The sequence below is a fragment of the Moschus berezovskii genome, chromosome 23 (genome assembly GCF_049115385.1).
Source record: "Moschus berezovskii isolate FMDL1 chromosome 23, NW_MosBer_1.0, whole genome shotgun sequence".
NCBI lineage: Eukaryota > Metazoa > Chordata > Mammalia > Artiodactyla > Moschidae > Moschus > Moschus berezovskii.
In genome coordinates this window covers 38,749,368-38,766,238 of record NC_142482.1, presented here as the reverse complement: position 1 = coordinate 38,766,238, position 16,871 = coordinate 38,749,368, and the positions used below count along the sequence as shown (strand labels likewise).

The window sequence follows — 16,871 nt, the reverse complement described above, 5'->3', positions numbered from 1 at the left end:
CCCTGGGTTGGGAAGATCCCCTGGAGAAGGACATGGCAACCCACTCTAATATACTTGCCTGGAGAATCCCATGGACAGAGGAGCCTGGCAGGCTGTGGTCCATAGGGTCGTACAGAGTCAGACATGACTGAAGTGACTTAGCACGTATGCACCTACCTCTTTTCTATGATCTGGAGTGAACACACAAGTTGCATTTGTGAAGCATCTTTTAAAATCTCTTTTTTTTTAAAAGCACATCACCAGACACAAGATCTGCTGGTATGTTTTTTAAAAAAATAATTTTTATTATTTTTTGACCATAGTGTGCAGCATACGGGATCTTTGTTCCCCAAACCAGAGATCAAACCCATACTCCCTGCAGTGGAAGCGTGGAGTCTTAACCATTGGACTTCCACAGAAGTTTCTTGCCAGGTTTTTAATGATGCAATTAATAGATAAGCCACTTCCATCTAATGGGGTCTACTGAAAAGCTACTTAGAAGCCTAGAGAGGGGAATAAAGATCTGGTGTCTTCAGCCCCAGAATATCTCAGATCATGGCCCTTCCACACTGGACTCGGGCCCAAAGAGAACTGGACTAACACATCAACTCTGGTGACCCACTTTTTCTTTGTTCACCTTGATTTGTCACCATGCAGTGTGATGCTCCCGCAGACAGCTTCCCATCAAAGTTGACCTCCTCTTGCTTGTTGTCTTCCCAAATCCATTTATATAGTATCAGAGTTCTAGCTGAGCTCATGATAGACAAACCAGAGACCACATTTCCCAGCCTCCCATTTAACCAAGTTTTGGCCAATGGACTATGAGTGGAAGAGTTGGGTGAATTTCCATGTTGTTGCTTGCCTCCTACTTCTTTCACGCACTTCTTTAAAGCTGAAATGCAGACTTGATGGAAATCTGTTTCAAGCACACAGACGAGAACAGTTATTAGTGGTTGTGGCAGAGCCATGAGATGGAAGGAGCATGGGGTCCTGAATGATCCTGATGAGCAACCCTGTCCTGCCAGCCAGGGCCGCCCTTTCCATATCGCCTTGTCTGCTTACACTGAGGCTCTTATTTGAGAGAGACGTAAACGTCTATCTTATTTAAGTCATTATATTTTGGGTTGTCTTTATTACATCAGTTTAGATTATGCCCTGATAAACACATGTTCCTGGGTGTTGCCTTTGGCTCCCACCTTGATTTCTAGCTAAGAATATTGGTTAGGTAAAGGTTTTGCTGCAGAAACAAAAGCTAGAATAACACTGGCTTAAATGGTCTGAGTACGAGTTCTGGGGCAGCTGTGAGAGCCCTAGAAGACCGGGGAGCAAGATTTCTGGAGCTTTGTTCCTTCCTCATTATCAACATGACTTCCACTTTGTGGTCTAGGGTGGCTGTTCAGATTTCCACTAGTCTGCCTGTATTCCAGCGGGTGGGAAGTGGAAGAGAAAAATTGAGGAGCACACTTCTTTCTCAAAAGCATACTCTGTGGGTCCAGTGAAAAACTTGTGGGTTTTATGACTTACGAAAGAAGGGAGAGTGGACTCTGATACACTCTGCAGAGTTTATTTAACTCAACAAATACTGAGAGAAACTCATGAAAGAAAGGCCCTTTCTTTGCAAGACAGCTATTACATAGGAGCTAGGCGGATGTATCAATATTTTTCTGCTTGGGCTGCCATAAAATAAACAAACAAAAAAACCCCTACAGACTGGGTGGCTTAAACAAAAATTTATCTTCTCATAGTTCCGGAGATCATGGTGCCACTATGGTCAGGTTCTGGCAAGAGCTCTCTTCCTGGTTTGCAGGCAGTCCTTTGCACAAGGGCAGGAGGGATATACGTGTGTGGAGAGAGAGAGAGAAGAAAAGGAGGAAGGGAGAGCAGAAGGAGGGAGGGAGAAAAAGTTCTCTGGTGTCTCTTCAAGCACTTAAACCTATTGGATAAGGGTCCCATCCTTATGACCTCATTTAACACAAATAACCTTTTTCCAGGCCATGTCATCTCCAAATATAGTCACACTGGGGGTAAGGTGTTAAACATACACATATTTTTGGGAGGGGCTCTAATTCAGTCCATAGCAGCAGCTTTAAGAGGCACTCATAAGTCAGTGGTTTAAGTATTCAGAGTGAGGATTCATGATGTCCTGATAATAAACAACCCCCTAATCTTCATTGCCACAGTGGTTTGCAAAATATGGCCTGAAATCTCTCTTATTCCAGTGTGCATGCCTCTTTGCAAGGTGACTTTGCCACTCCTCACATCAAGAGGTGAAGTTTCCCCCACTTATAAACCTGGGATAAACTTGTGATCTGCTGTGACCAATGGGACATGGTGGAAGTGATGTCGCGTGACTTCTGAGGATAGGTCTCAAGAGGCCTCGTAATGTGTGCTCTGGATCTCTTGTAATGCTGTTCTGAGACGGCCAAGCTATGGGGGACTATGGGTGATAGACCACGGGTCCTGCTGTTACCCACTGAACTCAGCCCTCAGCTGATTGCAGTTGTGAGGGTGAGCCCAGGCCAGAACCACGTGGCCAAACCGCAGAATCACGAGAAACAAGAAATCATTTCTTGAAGCCCCTAAATTAGGGGTGGTATCTTTTTCCCTACTGCAGTGGTAATGCAGTGGATTAAAACAAGGGTTTATTTTTTTGCTAACATTGCCTATCTGCCAAGTATCAGCATGGGTTCTGCTCTGGGTGTTACCCAGGGGTCTAGGCTGATAGAGCAGCCTTCTCAAACCCTGCCATGAAGAGGGAAAGAGCATGAGGAAGACTGCATGGCTTATAACGCTTCCATGTAGAAGTGAAGCTTTAGTTGCTCAGTCATGTCTGACTCTTTGCAACCCTTTGGACTGTAGCCCGTCAGGCTCCTCTGTCCATGGAATTCTCCAGGCAAGAAGAGTGGAGTGGGTAGCCATTCCCTTCTCCAGGGGATCTTCCTGACCCACGGATCAAACCTAGGTTTCCTGCATTTCAGGCAGATTCTTTACCGTCTGGGCCACCAGGGAATCTAGAAGTGGTACGTGTCATTTACAGTAATGTTTCACTGGTCAAAGCAAGTGGATGGGGAAGTTCAAACCTACTACATGATAGAAAGGAGACAAAGCCAGAACATCTCTAATACTTATGACTCTGAAGGTAGTTTTTTTCTCTTTTGTAAAAATCTGAGCAGGTCAGCAGGACTGGTATAACATCAACACAATGTCAGAGACCCAGGCTCCTCTGTCTGTTGACTCTATTATCCCCAGGATATTGCTCTTGAATCACCATCAGGTTCATATTCCCGCCCAAGGAAATGGGGGTCGGCGTGGGGAGAGTACTTGCCTTTTACTTGGAAGTTACACACATCAGTTGTACTCACATTCTATTGCCAGAATCTTGTCAACTGGACACTAGCTGCAAGGGAAGTCGGGAAATGTAGTCTTTAGCTGGGTGACTGTGTGTCCTGCTAAACATCTCTTCCTGTAGAAGGAGGGAGAGTAGGTACTGGGTACAGAGGGAGCACCTCCAGCTCGGTCGCAGCAGCAGTTTTGGGACTGCAACACCAGGGGTGTCAGTCTTTCTGCATTTAGTCAGTTTTGTCCAAGGAACTGATTTTGTGTATGTTCACTTGTGTATGTGTATTTCTAAGAAGTTATTTGTAAATCAGAAGAGTTTTCAAAACCTTAAATGATCCCTTCAGAGATGTTTCATCTTCATCTTTGACTAATCTTATTTACTTACACCTCACAGTCTTCGAGTTCATTCAACTCTTGTTTCTCTGTCAGCTCCACCAGTTTTTGCACTGCTGAGCTCCTCTGTTCAAAGGAGCTCCAAAAGTGGGATGAGTTTGAAGATGTTTTAGAGGAAAGGAGGCATGTCAGTGACGTGAAATTTGCAATGATACACACCTCTTGTCTATAAAGGGAATTACTCCTTGTAAGCCAAGTGATATTAAATGTAGTGTTCTCAGTTCTGAAGACATTCATTATGTCATTAAACAGGTGGTGGTAAAGAACCTGCCTGCCAAAGCAGGAGACTGAAGAGATGCGAGTTTGATCCCTGGGGTTCCAAAGAGTCGCACACGACTGAAGCTACTTAGCACATACACATTGTTTGATGAATATTAAAGACTTCTATGGGATGGGGAGGCTAACAGAGTAGCTCAGAGTTTTTTTGCTTCCTGCATTTCGTACAAACCACACATTGTAATTAAAAACTTTATTTTTCTTTATGGCTGGTAATTTAATATCTTTTTCTTTTAATTTTATTTATTTTTTGGCTGAAACATGTCTCCACTGAGGCATGTGGGCTCAGTAGTTGTGGTGGCAAGCTTAGTTGCCCTGTAGCATGTGTGATCTTAGTTCCTCCACAAGGGATCGAACCCGAGTCTCCCGCACTGGAAGGCAGATTCTCAACCACTGGACTACCGGGGAAGTCCCTGGCACATTGCAATTTATAGGCACATTCCAAATCTAAAAATATTTTCACTTCTTTGAATAATCAACCCAGATTTATTTATCAGTTGGGGAATTTTTATCTACTGGACTTTCCCTAAAAATGTTCTCAACATTTTTCTTGTCTCTAAGTGCTGATTTCATTTTTATCCCTAAGGGAAGAAAAAGATGGTGAATCCTCCTAGGCATCAAGAATTTTTAAGACAATTAGTTTAATCCCTTGGGGGCTTATGTTGGAGAAGACAATACTAACCTAGGCTCTGAGGAAGTATTCGTAACATCCACTTGGGAAAACCCAAAAGAAAACGGAAACTTTACTTAAATAAAATGTTTTGCAATCTCAGTTGGTTCGTGTGCTTTAGACGATTCAAGTAAGAGTGTGTGGGCACGTGTGTCTGAGAGGCAGCGTCGGTGGGGGAGCAGTGGGCATAGCCCATGGTGCAGATCAACTGACTCTAGGGATGTGTGGAGACGAGGGAGACAGGGCAAAACTTTCACCCTCTCAGTTCAGCCCCCAATCCCTGATTATGTTGCTTTTTTCTTCCCCCCTAACAAGGGAACATTCCCCCTTGCCACTCCCTAGTTTTCTTTCTCTGGCAGCAGATGAAGCAGCTGCTGAGCCAGCTCCGGTTTTCGGGAAGTCAGATGACCTTTTCCCTCTCCCGGTTCTCTGCCTGTCCCTGCCCCTGAGGTAGACACCATGGACCCACTGGTGGCCGTCCTTTGCCTGCTGCCCCTGTACCCAGGTAGGAGCAGGGGAGAGGGGATGCTGGGGTCCTGTGGAGCCAGGCTGGTGCCACCAGATTGAGTTTCCACGTATGAAACGGAGAGCCTCTTCTGCTTTCCTTTTCTCATCCATGCCTTCCTTCTCGGCTGCATTTCTGAGTCGTGTCCCCATGCTTGCAGGTTTGGCTACAGCCGCGCTTTCCTGCCACAAGAACGTGAATATCTCTGGTGGCAGTTTCACCCTCAGCAACGGCTGGAGCCCTGGGAGTATTCTCACCTACTCCTGCCCCCTGGGCCGTTACCCATACCCAGTGGCGACAAGGCTGTGCAAGAGCAACGGACAGTGGCAAATCCCGAGATCTACCCGGTCGACAAAGGCGATCTGCAAACGTGAGGCTCCCTGCTGGCGGCCACTCTGGGGACTCCTATTTAGTTTACTCAGCATGGTGCTTAATGTGACTCAACGGGGTGGCAAAGCTCCTTTTCCACAGGGCTTTTCAAAATAGCAAGAAAATGCCTACTGCCCACAGCAAGGCATCGGAGGCAGGCTATGATGGAGACTGTGGGGTACTAAAGCCAAAGATGCTGTTTAGAGGTCTTAACAATCTGCTGCACGGTACTGACCATTCAGAATGGATGCTGAATGGTCCGGGCATCCTCTGTTTTGCCATGTGTCACCCCTCTTGTTACCCACTCCTGGGACATCGGGGAACACCAAGGGAGGGACTAGGGTGGTCAGAGTCCTCACGGGGCTAAGAGAAGTGACTGTTTTAAAATCTATTAGATTGAACTAGATGAAATTGCTAATATTCAACCAATTGTCAAAAGTAGCAATTTCACAGGCATCCAACTAATATTTTGACAAGCAGCTGGCTCTCGCCATGCCTCCACGCTGAATGTCACCCACTTTGGTGTCCAGTCCAGGTGTTATCCCTCCATCCCTGGATTATCATCCCCTTCTCTCCCTCCAGCTGTTCGCTGTCCAGCCCCTGTTTCCTTTGAGAATGGTGTGTACATCCCACGGCTGGGGTCCCACCCAGTGGGCGGCAACCTGAGCTTCGAGTGTGAGGATGGCTTCACCCTGCGGGGCTCAGCTGTGCGGCAGTGTCGCCCCAACGGCATGTGGGATGGCGAGACAGCCGTGTGTGACAATGGTGGTGAGTGCCCTGACCCATGGCTGCATGGAGACAGGGGTCTCCCAGGAGCCCTGGAGCCAGATATGTGCCCAGGGAGCATGTGTGGGGTCAGGGACCAGGTGTTTCTGGTGCCAAAATCATATTCTTAGATTTTGGTCAATTGAGGTCTATAGTTACATATCTCCAGCCTGTTAGGCTCCTGGCTCAAGGAAGTTGGTGCTAAGCTTTGGGTCCAGCATCAAGGCTGCAAATGCTCTGTCCAGCTTTTCCCAACGCCTCCACGCCAGGCTGGTACCTGCTCCCCCTGGGCTGTTGCAGGGAGGATGTGATGGAGGCAATCAAGTCCTGTGCTCAGCTGCCTTGCCTCTGGAGCCAGTCTGAGTTCCAAGCCCAGCTTTGATTTTGACAGCCTTTGGGGAGGTTATTTAACCTCTCTGTGCCTCAGTTTTCACATCTGTGAAATGGAGACTGCAGGGAGTTGCTGTGTGGATCAAATGATTTGCCTCTGGAACAGCTCCTGGAATCTGCTGAGCACCACACATAATTTTGTCATGGTCATTACTGCCCTTGTGAAAGATTGGGGGGGGCGCTGCTTGACAGAAGTTCCTGGGATTCCCTGGAGCTACATTCGCATGTAGGTTTTAGGAGCTTCCTAGATCACAGTTCTAAATACATAATACAGAGGACTCAGAGTTCACGAGGCGGTAGGACCTTATCCTCACTTGGAGCCCAGCTGCTGGCTTTCTAGTCACAGCCTTGATTCTTTGACAACAGCCATTTATTCAAACATAAATATAATTCATTTGAAAATTGAGGTTGAATCTACCTAAAGTGTACAGATTTTAAGTATTCACCAAATCCGAGTGTCCATCATCTCAGGAGGCTCCCTCCTGTCCTCTTCCACGAGGTAACCCTCTCCTGCCTTGTATCTCCCTAGATTCATTTAGCTTATTCTTAAACCGCATAGAAGTGGAATCACACAGACTGTGCTCTTCCGCATCTGGTTTCCTGTATTCGACATTCTGCCTGGGAGATTTATCGATGTTTCCCTGTATATCAGCAGTTTGTTATTTTTTTTATGCTGTGTATTTCCATTACATACTACAGTTTATCTATGCATTCTCCTGTTGGTGAGCATTTGGCTATTTCCAGTTTTTGGTCATTGGTAGTAAAGCTCTATGAACACGCTTATATATGACTTTGGAGAAGGAAATGGCAACCCACTCCAGTGTTCTTGCCTGGAGAATCCCAGGGATGGGGGAGCCTGGTGGGCTTCCGTCTATGGGGTCACACAGAGTCGGACACGACTGAAGTGACTTAGCAGCAGCAGACACTTATCTCTCTTGACTATATTATCTGGGAGTGGAGGTTGGCATCTGTTTTCTTTTAGTAGAGGCTCCAAACAGTTTCTCGATAGATCAGCAGCTCTGGTTGTCCTCGGACGCCTGGAATTGCCCATCGTTTTAGTTTTAAAGTTCAGGTGGGTGTGTAGTGATGTCTCATTGTTTGCAAATGTTCTCTGTGGAGGGGTAGGCTCTTCAGCCGCCATCTTCCCTGAGGTTCTGGTATGGTACTAGTAGAGACCCTGGGTTGGGATTGGGATGTTTTAGGTGGTCACTGAGGTCATAGAGTTCTAAACCTTTTCCCTACCTCAGGTTTTTCCATCTGCACCCCTGGGAAGCATAGGTACGATGTCTCCCAAGGGAGAGGCCAAGGGACCCGCAGAGGCCCTGAGGGTTTCAAGAGGAGGAAGAGCCTAGGAGAGGGTGGGCGAGCCGGGTCCGGAGTCCGGAGGCTGAGGAGGCGAGTTCCTGGTCACCTTCATCTTCCTTTGTTCCTCGCAGCCAGTCACTGCCCCAACCCGGGCATTTCCGTGGGTGCAGTGCGGACCGGGTCTCGCTTCGGCCTTGGGGACAAGGTCAAATACCGCTGCTCCTCGAATCTGGTGCTGACAGGGTCTGCGGAGCGCGAGTGCCAGGACGACGGGGTCTGGAGTGGGACGGAGGCCATCTGCCGCCGTGAGTAGCGGCTCTGACCCTGCGAACATTGCTGGGTCCCACCCCCGGGCCCAGCTGACCCCATCGGCTCTCCCCACAGAGCCCTACTCCTACGACTTTCCCGAGGATGTGGCCCCCGCCCTGGGCACCTCCTTCTCCCACTTACTTGCAACCACCAATCCCATCCAGCAGCAGAAGAAAGGTGAGTGCTTGAGGTGGGCGGGGCAGGGGCGGGGCAGGAGCCTACTGTGGGCTCACTCCGGCTGAGCTGACTGGAGGCGAGGCAGAGGGGTCTGATCGTCTTGGCTAGAGAACAGGCGGGCGGTGGAGGTCTGAATCTCTCCCCTTCCACATTTCTCCCAGAAAACTTGGGCCGCAAAATACAAATCCAGCGTTCCGGTCACCTGAACCTCTACCTGCTCCTGGACGCCTCTCAGAGTGTGTCCAAAGATGACTTTGAAATCTTCAAGGACAGCGCCTCCCGCATGGTGGACAGGGTCAGGAAATAGGAGCCTGCGGATATCGGCTGCCTTCTTGCACTGTCTCTGTCTCCTTCCCTTCTCAGAATCCCATTCACAGCCCACTTCCTCCAAGAAGTCTTCCCAGATTATACACATGCCATGGATCATGAATTTAGAAGATACTGTTTTTCATTCCACAAACACTGTTGGGGTACCTACTATATGTCAAGCACTATTCTGGCTCCTGGGAGACCACAAAGATGAACGAGGCTGAGATCCCACTTTTCAGGAAATCTAGAACAGTGGTCTTCACAAAGGGGTACCCAAAACAGTCTGTGGGGGTGTGTGTGGAAGAAAAATACTAGTAATCATGTGGAATAACTGTAATTTAACTGATACACTTTATGAGTATACTTTATAAATACATATACCTGTATTGAGGTATGTGCTCAGAATGTTTCTGCTGATGGAATGCATGAACAGAAGAGTTTGGAAACCCCTGGTTTACATTTCTTGCCAGGACTTTGCTTGGGAATTATGCTTTTCACAATAGTTTTTGTAGATATGTGCTTTCCCTCCCTGCTCCATAAGAAAGAAGGCAGCTTTTGTGCTCCTTAGTTTCTCTCTTCAGATGTAAAGTTAAATAAGCCACTAAGTCATGAGGCTGTACAGTGCTACAGGCAAGTGCCGATAGGTTTGAATTCTTCCTCCATCTTTCACCAGTGGTGTGATCGGGGGCAAGGTAACAAGTCTCAGCATCTTCATCTATATGATAGGGACCATCATGCCCCCTCACATCACTGATATGAGGATTAAATGCAGAGTGAACCTGTCAAACAGAGGAAAGGACCAACAACGTCAGTTTCCCAGCTTCCTTAAGCAGCCACCTCCCAGGAAGGGATTCTCCATGGGCCTTGCCTCTGTCGATCTGTCTAGGCTCTATGTCTCCTCCAGGGCCCATTGCTGGCTCTCTTACCATTTTCTTTTTGGTCTGGGGGAACTTCACCCTCTCACTTGCCCTTCACAGATCTTCAGCTTTGAGATCAAGGTTAGTGTTGCCATCATCACTTTTGCATCAAAGCCCAAAATCATCATGTCTGTCTTGGAAGACAGATCCCGGGATGTGACTGAAGTGGAGAACAGTCTGAGAAATATCAACTATAAAGGTATGATGCCATCAAATGAAGGTGATGGGAGTGGGAGTAGGGGATGAGCTCTCTGTGCCAGAGATTCTGGACAAGTTCGAGAGAGAGGCCTCTTGGTGACATTCAGGTCCCAGGGTTCTGGGCCTAAGGTTCCTTAGATTGGGGTGGCTTCCAAGTCAGGTTCATGGTTGGGGAGTTGCAGCTCCTACCAACACCTGGCTTGTTCACGCATGCTACGTGTCCAAAAGCATCGTGCAGGTCTTCAGCTCCTCCCTGAACTACATGGTCTGGTTTCCATAGTCTCCTCATGTCATTATGAAACTGCCTGGGTGGTAGGTAGCAGCTGGTTGAACAACCCACTTTCTTTGCAAACCCCATCTTCAAATCTTGGGATTTTAGAATGACCTTTAGTGCTGTTATGCAATGAGCATTTCTAAAGGGAAAGGTTTGAAATGTTTGAACGGGCAATGATGCCAAATCTCTAACTGAACATCAAAGGTCTGCCTTTATCAAATCAATTGATAATTGCATTTCCAGTGTTTGGGGAAAATAGAGTGATTCCCTTCTCCCAGGTGGTAGGTGGAAAGTTTCTAAGAGAGCTTTTCATCTTCACATATTCCAGACCATGAAAATGGAACTGGGACCAACATCTATGAGGCCCTCCATGGTGTCTATATAATGATGAATAACCAAATGAATCGGCCCCATATGACCCCAGAGGCCTGGCAGGAAATCCGACATGCCATCATCCTTCTGACAGATGGTAGGTGTTGTCTCTGTGAGTGAGCCTGGCACCGTGGAAGAGCAGCAGTGTGGGGTCAGAAGACCTGCCTTCTGGTTCTCCCTCTGCCATGTCAGGTCTTGGTTTCTTATTTCTAAAGTAGAAACAGTGTTGATGATGATGGTAATGACAACCACGACAATTATTGATAATGGAAACTGCCCTCTTTTCTGTATATAGTTAGTTTGTTTATTTTTTGGCTGCACTGCATGGCATGTGGATCTTAGTTCTCCAACCAGGGATCAAACCTGAACCCCTGGCAGTGGAAGTGCAGAGTCTTAACCGTTGGTCCTCTAGGGAAGTCCCCTTAGACAATTTTTATGAAGAGCAATAAGTACTTTGTGCAGAAGTGTGCTTTATGATTATGTGTTAGTTGTTACTACCTGGGAGGTTACCTAGAGGGAGTTGGGTGGGAGGTGTGGCTCTGCAGCAGTGATGTTGAGGTCCACGGATGAAAGGGAGATTGGGTAGTGGATCAGGGCTCTGCCATTTATCTTGGTTTTGCCCAAATCACACAGCTCCTCTAGAAATCAGATTTTGTATCTATAACATGAGGAGACCCACACTTACAGGGGCTTCATGAGAATCAAATGAGATTAAGTATTAAGATGCCCCGACCCAGTGCTAAACAATTTCTGTGAATAATGTATCTTGAAACTCCAGTAGGGAGTGTAAGGGTTGAGATTCCCGGGGTGAATGCCTCCCCACTTCTCCAGGGCTGAGGGGATCGTGATGCATCAATCTTAATGAACAATTCTTTTCCCTCCTTGATCCAGGAAAGTCCAACATGGGCGGCTCTCCCAAGGTGGCTGTTGACAATATCAAAGAGGTCTTGAACATCAACCAGAAGAGGAAAGACTATCTAGGTGAGCCTCTGCCCCCGCCCTGCCACAATCTGTGCTCGCCCACAGCCAGGAGTTTCAGCATCTTGGCTGTATTCCTCTGCATTTCATTTTCTTTGGCTGCACTGTACACAGCATGAGGGAGCTTAGTATCTTGACCAGGGATCAAACCTACACCCCCTGCAGTAGAAGTGCAGAGTCTCAACCTCTCGACTACCAGGGAAGTCCTTGGCTGTATTTCTTTCGAGACCCCAGACTGTGTTGTTCTGTATGCAGTCAGCCAAGGATCACACTGAAGAGTTTGTAGTCAAACTACAAACCTTGAGTTTGTGGTTTCAACCTTGGGTTCATCTTTGATTGGCTGTGACCGTGGGTCGTTTCTTTACTTGTAAGGAGGACACAGAGCAAGGACCTGCCTCACAGGCCAGGAATGGCAAATGCCCAAACATTATCTGGTACAGAGACACTCACGTGTGCAGGGGTGGTGACTGCCACCACCACCATCATCATCATCAACGTCGTTTTCATTCACCAGCTTTTGCTCCGCAAACCTCTCCAGGAAGAAAAGGTCTGGAATCATTGTGGGGACTGTCTCTGGCCTTTTTCCATTACTGCAGTTAACTAAGGCTTTGGCAGTTTCAGTCTCTAAAAGGACAGTTCCTCTAACTCAGATAAACAAAAATTGCACTGACCTTTGACCAGAAAAGAACTTCAAAGAGAAGTGCTCCAGATATGGGGTAGCAGTTGGTTTTGAGGTCCCAAGTTTTACTTCCTCCTTGGTTTCTCTCTTTTCTGCTCATGCCACCCACTCCACCTGCCCCTTGAGGGTAAGCAGATTTCTTTGGGAAAACCCTTGTCTAAGGAAGGCAAAATCCCAACTTCATTCCCTAACTCCTTAGCATCACTGGGCCAGAGATAAATGCTTGAAAACACCTTCTTAAAAAGAGGCAGGAAGCTCAGGGAAATAGAGAAAACACATTGCTATTGTTCAGTTGCTCAGTTGTGTCCGACTCTTTGCGACACTGTTGACTGCAGCATGCCAGGCTTCTCTGTCCTTCACCATCTCCTGGAGTTTGCTCAAACTCATGTCCGTTGAGTTGGTGATGCTATCCAACTATTTCATCCTCTGTCATCCTCTTCTCCTCCTACCCTCAATCTTTCCCAGCATCAGGGTCTTTTCCAAAGAGTCAGCTCTTTGAATCAAGCGGCCAAAGTATTGGAGCTTCAGGTTCAGTCCTTCCAATGAATATTTAGGACTGATTTCCTTTAGGATGGACTGGTTGGATTTCCTTGCATTCCAAGGGACTTGCAAGAGACTTTTCCAACACCACAGTTCAAAAGCATCAATTCTTCAGTGGAAACACATGGGATGTGATAATCGTCCAGCTCCCACTGTAACTGCATGAAAGGTCTATGAGGGGTATAAAGGGTGGGAGAAGGCTAGACTCGTGGCCGCCCTGGGGCAGTTCTGACTGACACCCACACTGGCTCAGAGGTTGGTGTGGATGGTCGTGTGGATCCAGGTTCTCCAATGGGAAGAGGTGGCTTCAAGCCCTTCTCCCAGAGCCAGCGTTTGGTAGAGGGTGACCAGATCTGAAGCTGCCCCTCCATGCTACATCATGAGTTCTGCTTCATTCATTTATTCATTTAAAAGTCCTCACTGAGAGCCTCTTTTGGGCTAAGCACCACTCTAAGAACACAGCTGTAAACAAACAGGAAAATGCCTGCTTCGCAGGGCTGTCATTCTGTAAGGGGGCGATATGTTAGTTTCTTAGGGCTGTGGCAACAAATGGTACAAACTGGGGTGGCTTGAAACAACAGAGATGTATTCTCTCATGCTCAGGAAGTAGGAAGTCCAAAATCAAGGTATCAACAGGGCCGTACTCCCGCCGGAGCCTCCGAGAATCTTTCCTTACCTTGTCCAACTTCAGGTGGCCCCAGGCATTCCTTAGCTTGGGGTAGGATTACCCAATCTCTGCCTCTCTTCACATCGCTGTCTTCCCTGAAGGTATCTCTGTGATGTCACATGGTTCTCCGTGTTGGCGTTCGGATTTCCTTATTTTTGTAAAGGCCACAGATTTGTCTCTCCCTCCCTTCGCCCATCCAGCGAGACCTCACTTTAAGTGATTGTATCCGCAAGGACACTATTTCCAAACATATATGAGCATGTTTACAAGTCCTGGGGGTTAGGAACTGAACATACCCTTCGAGAAGACACTCCAGGCACTACAGAAAATAAGGAAGCCCTATGGCACGGTAGAGGGTGACATGCACTGAGATATAAAATTAAGCAGAAAAGAAATCGAGATGTCTGGGTCATTGCAGTTTTACACAAGGAGGCCAGAGGAGGCCTCCTGCGATGGTGACATTTGAGTCAAAGCTTCGAGATGTAAGAGAGTGAGGCATGTGGGAAGCCTGGGGGTAGGAGTGAACCAGGGACAAAGCTCGTGCAAAGGCCCTGAGGTCGGAGTGTATTTCAGGAACTTCAAGGAGGCTGTGTGACTGGAAGAGGCTGAAGGGGAGGAGTAGTAGGAAAATTGGTCAGTTTGGCAGTGGAGGGCAAGGGAGGGCATCCCGCTCATGTACGGCTTCGTGGGACACAGTGAGTTCCCAACTACAGCCTCTTGTGCTGCGGGATAGCCACTCACTGTGAGATTATGCTAATTCCCTCCCCCTCAGACATCTATGCCATCGGTGTGGGCAGCCTAGACGTGGACTGGAAAGAACTGAATAACCTGGGGTCCAAGAAGGACGGCGAGAGGCACGCCTTCATTCTGAAGGATGTGCAGGCGCTGAGCCAGGTCTTCGAGCACATGCTGGGTGAGTGCACTTCACCCTCTCTGGAGGGGGTGGCCGGTGTGGAGCTGGCTGAGGGTCCCGGGATGGCGCCTGCTCATCATGCCCCTCGCCGGCCTCCTTCCCCAACTGCTCCTCACACCCACAGATGTCTCCCAGCTCACAGACCCCATCTGTGGGGTAGGGAATATGTCTGCCAATGCCTCTGCCCAGGAGAGGACACCCTGGCACGTCACTTTTAAGGTACCCAGAAGGAGGGATGGGGCTTGGATCCCAAAGGTGCGGCCACAAGCCAGAGACATAGCAGTCCCTGAGATCACCTGTCCCCCTGCAGCCCAGGAGCCAGGAGACCTGCCGGGGGGCCCTCATCTCCGACCAGTGGGTCCTGACAGCCGCTCACTGCTTCCGCAACGCTGAGGACAGCTCACTGTGGAGGGTCAGTGTGGGTAAGGAAGGGCCCGCGCCAGATTCCCCGTCCCCTGGGCAGAGCTCCCACCCCTTGTTCCCAGCCTCTGGCCCCTTCAGGACCCTGGTCCAGCCTAATCTACTACTTTGTTTCCAGGGGATCCCAACTTTCAGGGGGGCAAAGAATTCCAAATTGAAAAGGCAGTGATCTCCCCAGAATTCAATGTCTTTTCCAAGAAGAATCAGGGAATCCCAGAGTTCTATGGCAATGACATTGCTCTGCTAAAGCTGACTCAGAAAGTGAAGATGTCCACCCATGCCAGGTGCCAGAGTCTGGGATGGGAGGGCACCCTCTATAGGGGAGAGTGTCCTGGGGAGCCCTGGAGGAGGGGACACCAAGGATAGGCCTCTGTGACCCTGGTCCTTCTCCTCAGGCCCATCTGCCTCCCCTGCACGGTGGGGGCCAACCTGGCTCTGCGGAGACTCCCAGGCAGTACCTGCCGAGACCACGGTGAGTGTTGGACTCAGGGGGCAGGAGGGGCTGGCACCAGGACTTGGGGGATGATATCATGGGCTGTGCTGCAGTCTCCAAGTCAGGATGCTGGGTAAAGGGACCAGCACTGACATCCTTGTCCTTGACTGCAGAGATGGAGCTTCTGAACCAAGTGAGCATTCCTGCTCATTTTGTGGCTCTGAACGGGGATAAGCTGAATATTAACCTCAAGACAGGGTCAGAGGTGAGGATCTCAGGTTCTGGATGCTGTTGAGGGTGGGGATGGGATTTCTCTCTGCATCCCCTAGCTCTGGCTGCTTTCTCCCTGTGACCCCACGTCATCCCTCCTCCCGGGCCCAGCAAGCCCTGGCCTGGGCTCACTCATTCCATCCTTCTGCCCTCTTCCGCCCTCCTGCAGTGGACAAACTGTGTCAAGGTTGTCTCCGAAGACAAAACCACATTCCCCAACCTGACAGATGTCAGAGAGGTGGTGACAGACCAGTTCCTATGCAGTGGGACCCGGGGGGACGACAATCCCTGCAAGGGTGAGCCCCTCCTCCACCCACTTTCCACCCCCAACCCCCACCCTGGAGTCTGGATTCCCCAGGGGAAGGCCACCGGTGTCCCTTGTGGCCAGCATGCATGCTCCGGTGCAGCGGTGACGATTGGCAGGATGACAGTCTCTGTCCCTCCCTTCTGGTAGGAGAATCCGGGGGAGCAGTTTTCCTTGAGCGGAGACTCAGGTTTTTTCAGGTGAGAAGGGAGAAGTTCGCAGGACTGGGGTCACGGGATCTTGGCCTTGTTGGGGGATGAGGCAGGCCTTTGAAGGACCTAAGGAGGTTGGGGCTGGGACAGGGGAAGCCCCCCACTCCAACCTTTCCCTCTTCTAGGTGGGCCTGGTGAGCTGGGGTCTCTACAACCCCTGTGGCAGCTCCAGTAAGAACTCCCGCAAACCTGTGCCCCGTGGCAAGGTCCCGCGAGATTTCCATATCAACCTCTTCCGCCTGCAGCCCTGGCTCAGGCAGCATCTGGAGGGCATCCTGAACTTTGTGCCCCTCTAATCTTGGCCACCGAGCCCTCTGCTGACCTTCCAGGACCTGCTGTCTCTCCAGTCTCCTACCTCTGAATGCCCACCCTCAGCCTCCATGACCCATCCGCACTCCTTGCTCTGAACATATCCCCACCTCCAGGGTCCCGGAGCAGAGGCACATCCACACTAGGGAATCCCCGGCACTCCTGCCAGTGCTGACCCCACCCTCTGCTGTACTTGGCTCACTCTCCTTCCCCTTACACAGGAAATTACCCAGTTATGAAATTAATAAAAAAACAATGATCTCCACATCTGTCTGTGCCTCTGTCTAGGGGCTGGCCTGGGAAGGGAGAGAAAGGCCAGAATGATTCCAGGAACAGCCAAGAAGGCAGGTCAGAGACCTTGCTGGACAAACAGTGGCTGAACTCTGTTCCGTAACAGAGTTGGCGGGGTGTGCAGTGTGGGCCTTATATCTAGTCCCCAAGGGGAGGTCTGGGCTTGTTGGGCAGGACCAGAGGCAGCGAGGAGGTGTTGACTGGCAGAGTCCTGGACTTGGGGAGCCAAAGGTGGAGTTTTTGTAGTTTCTGTTTCCTTGATTGGCAGCTCAGTGGGGCCCTCCCCGCTTGGACATTCCGGAAAGTGA

At 49.3% G+C, this 16,871-nt stretch overlaps 1 protein-coding gene across 1 annotated transcript; it reads left to right on the top strand.

Annotated features, from left to right (window-relative positions):
- Positions 1 to 4,900: 4,900 nt before the first annotated feature.
- On the top strand, positions 4,901 to 16,537 carry C2 (complement C2). Its single transcript, XM_055406766.2, has 18 exons — positions 4,901 to 5,162; positions 5,323 to 5,532; positions 6,114 to 6,299; positions 8,123 to 8,296; positions 8,376 to 8,477; positions 8,639 to 8,772; positions 9,764 to 9,902; positions 10,504 to 10,644; positions 11,439 to 11,528; positions 14,184 to 14,324; positions 14,449 to 14,543; positions 14,635 to 14,746; positions 14,863 to 15,028; positions 15,140 to 15,216; positions 15,351 to 15,442; positions 15,617 to 15,743; positions 15,902 to 15,951; positions 16,089 to 16,537. Exons 1-18 carry the CDS (start codon positions 5,117 to 5,119, stop codon positions 16,257 to 16,259), a joined length of 2,253 nt encoding a protein of 750 aa, XP_055262741.2. The 5' UTR covers positions 4,901 to 5,116; the 3' UTR covers positions 16,260 to 16,537.
- Positions 16,538 to 16,871: the final 334 nt, after the last annotated feature.

Bases quoted from the DNA above. Each gene is read 5' to 3' on its own strand.
- C2 (XM_055406766.2), top strand. From the start codon at position 5,117: ATGGACCCACTGGTGGCCGTCCTTTGCCTGCTGCCCCTGTACCCAG. The intron at 14,325-14,448 runs GTGAGTGCACTT...TCACACCCACAG, and splicing joins GGTCTTCGAGCACATGCTGG to ATGTCTCCCAGCTCACAGAC. The intron at 15,217-15,350 runs GTGAGTGTTGGA...CCTTGACTGCAG, and splicing joins CAGTACCTGCCGAGACCACG to AGATGGAGCTTCTGAACCAA.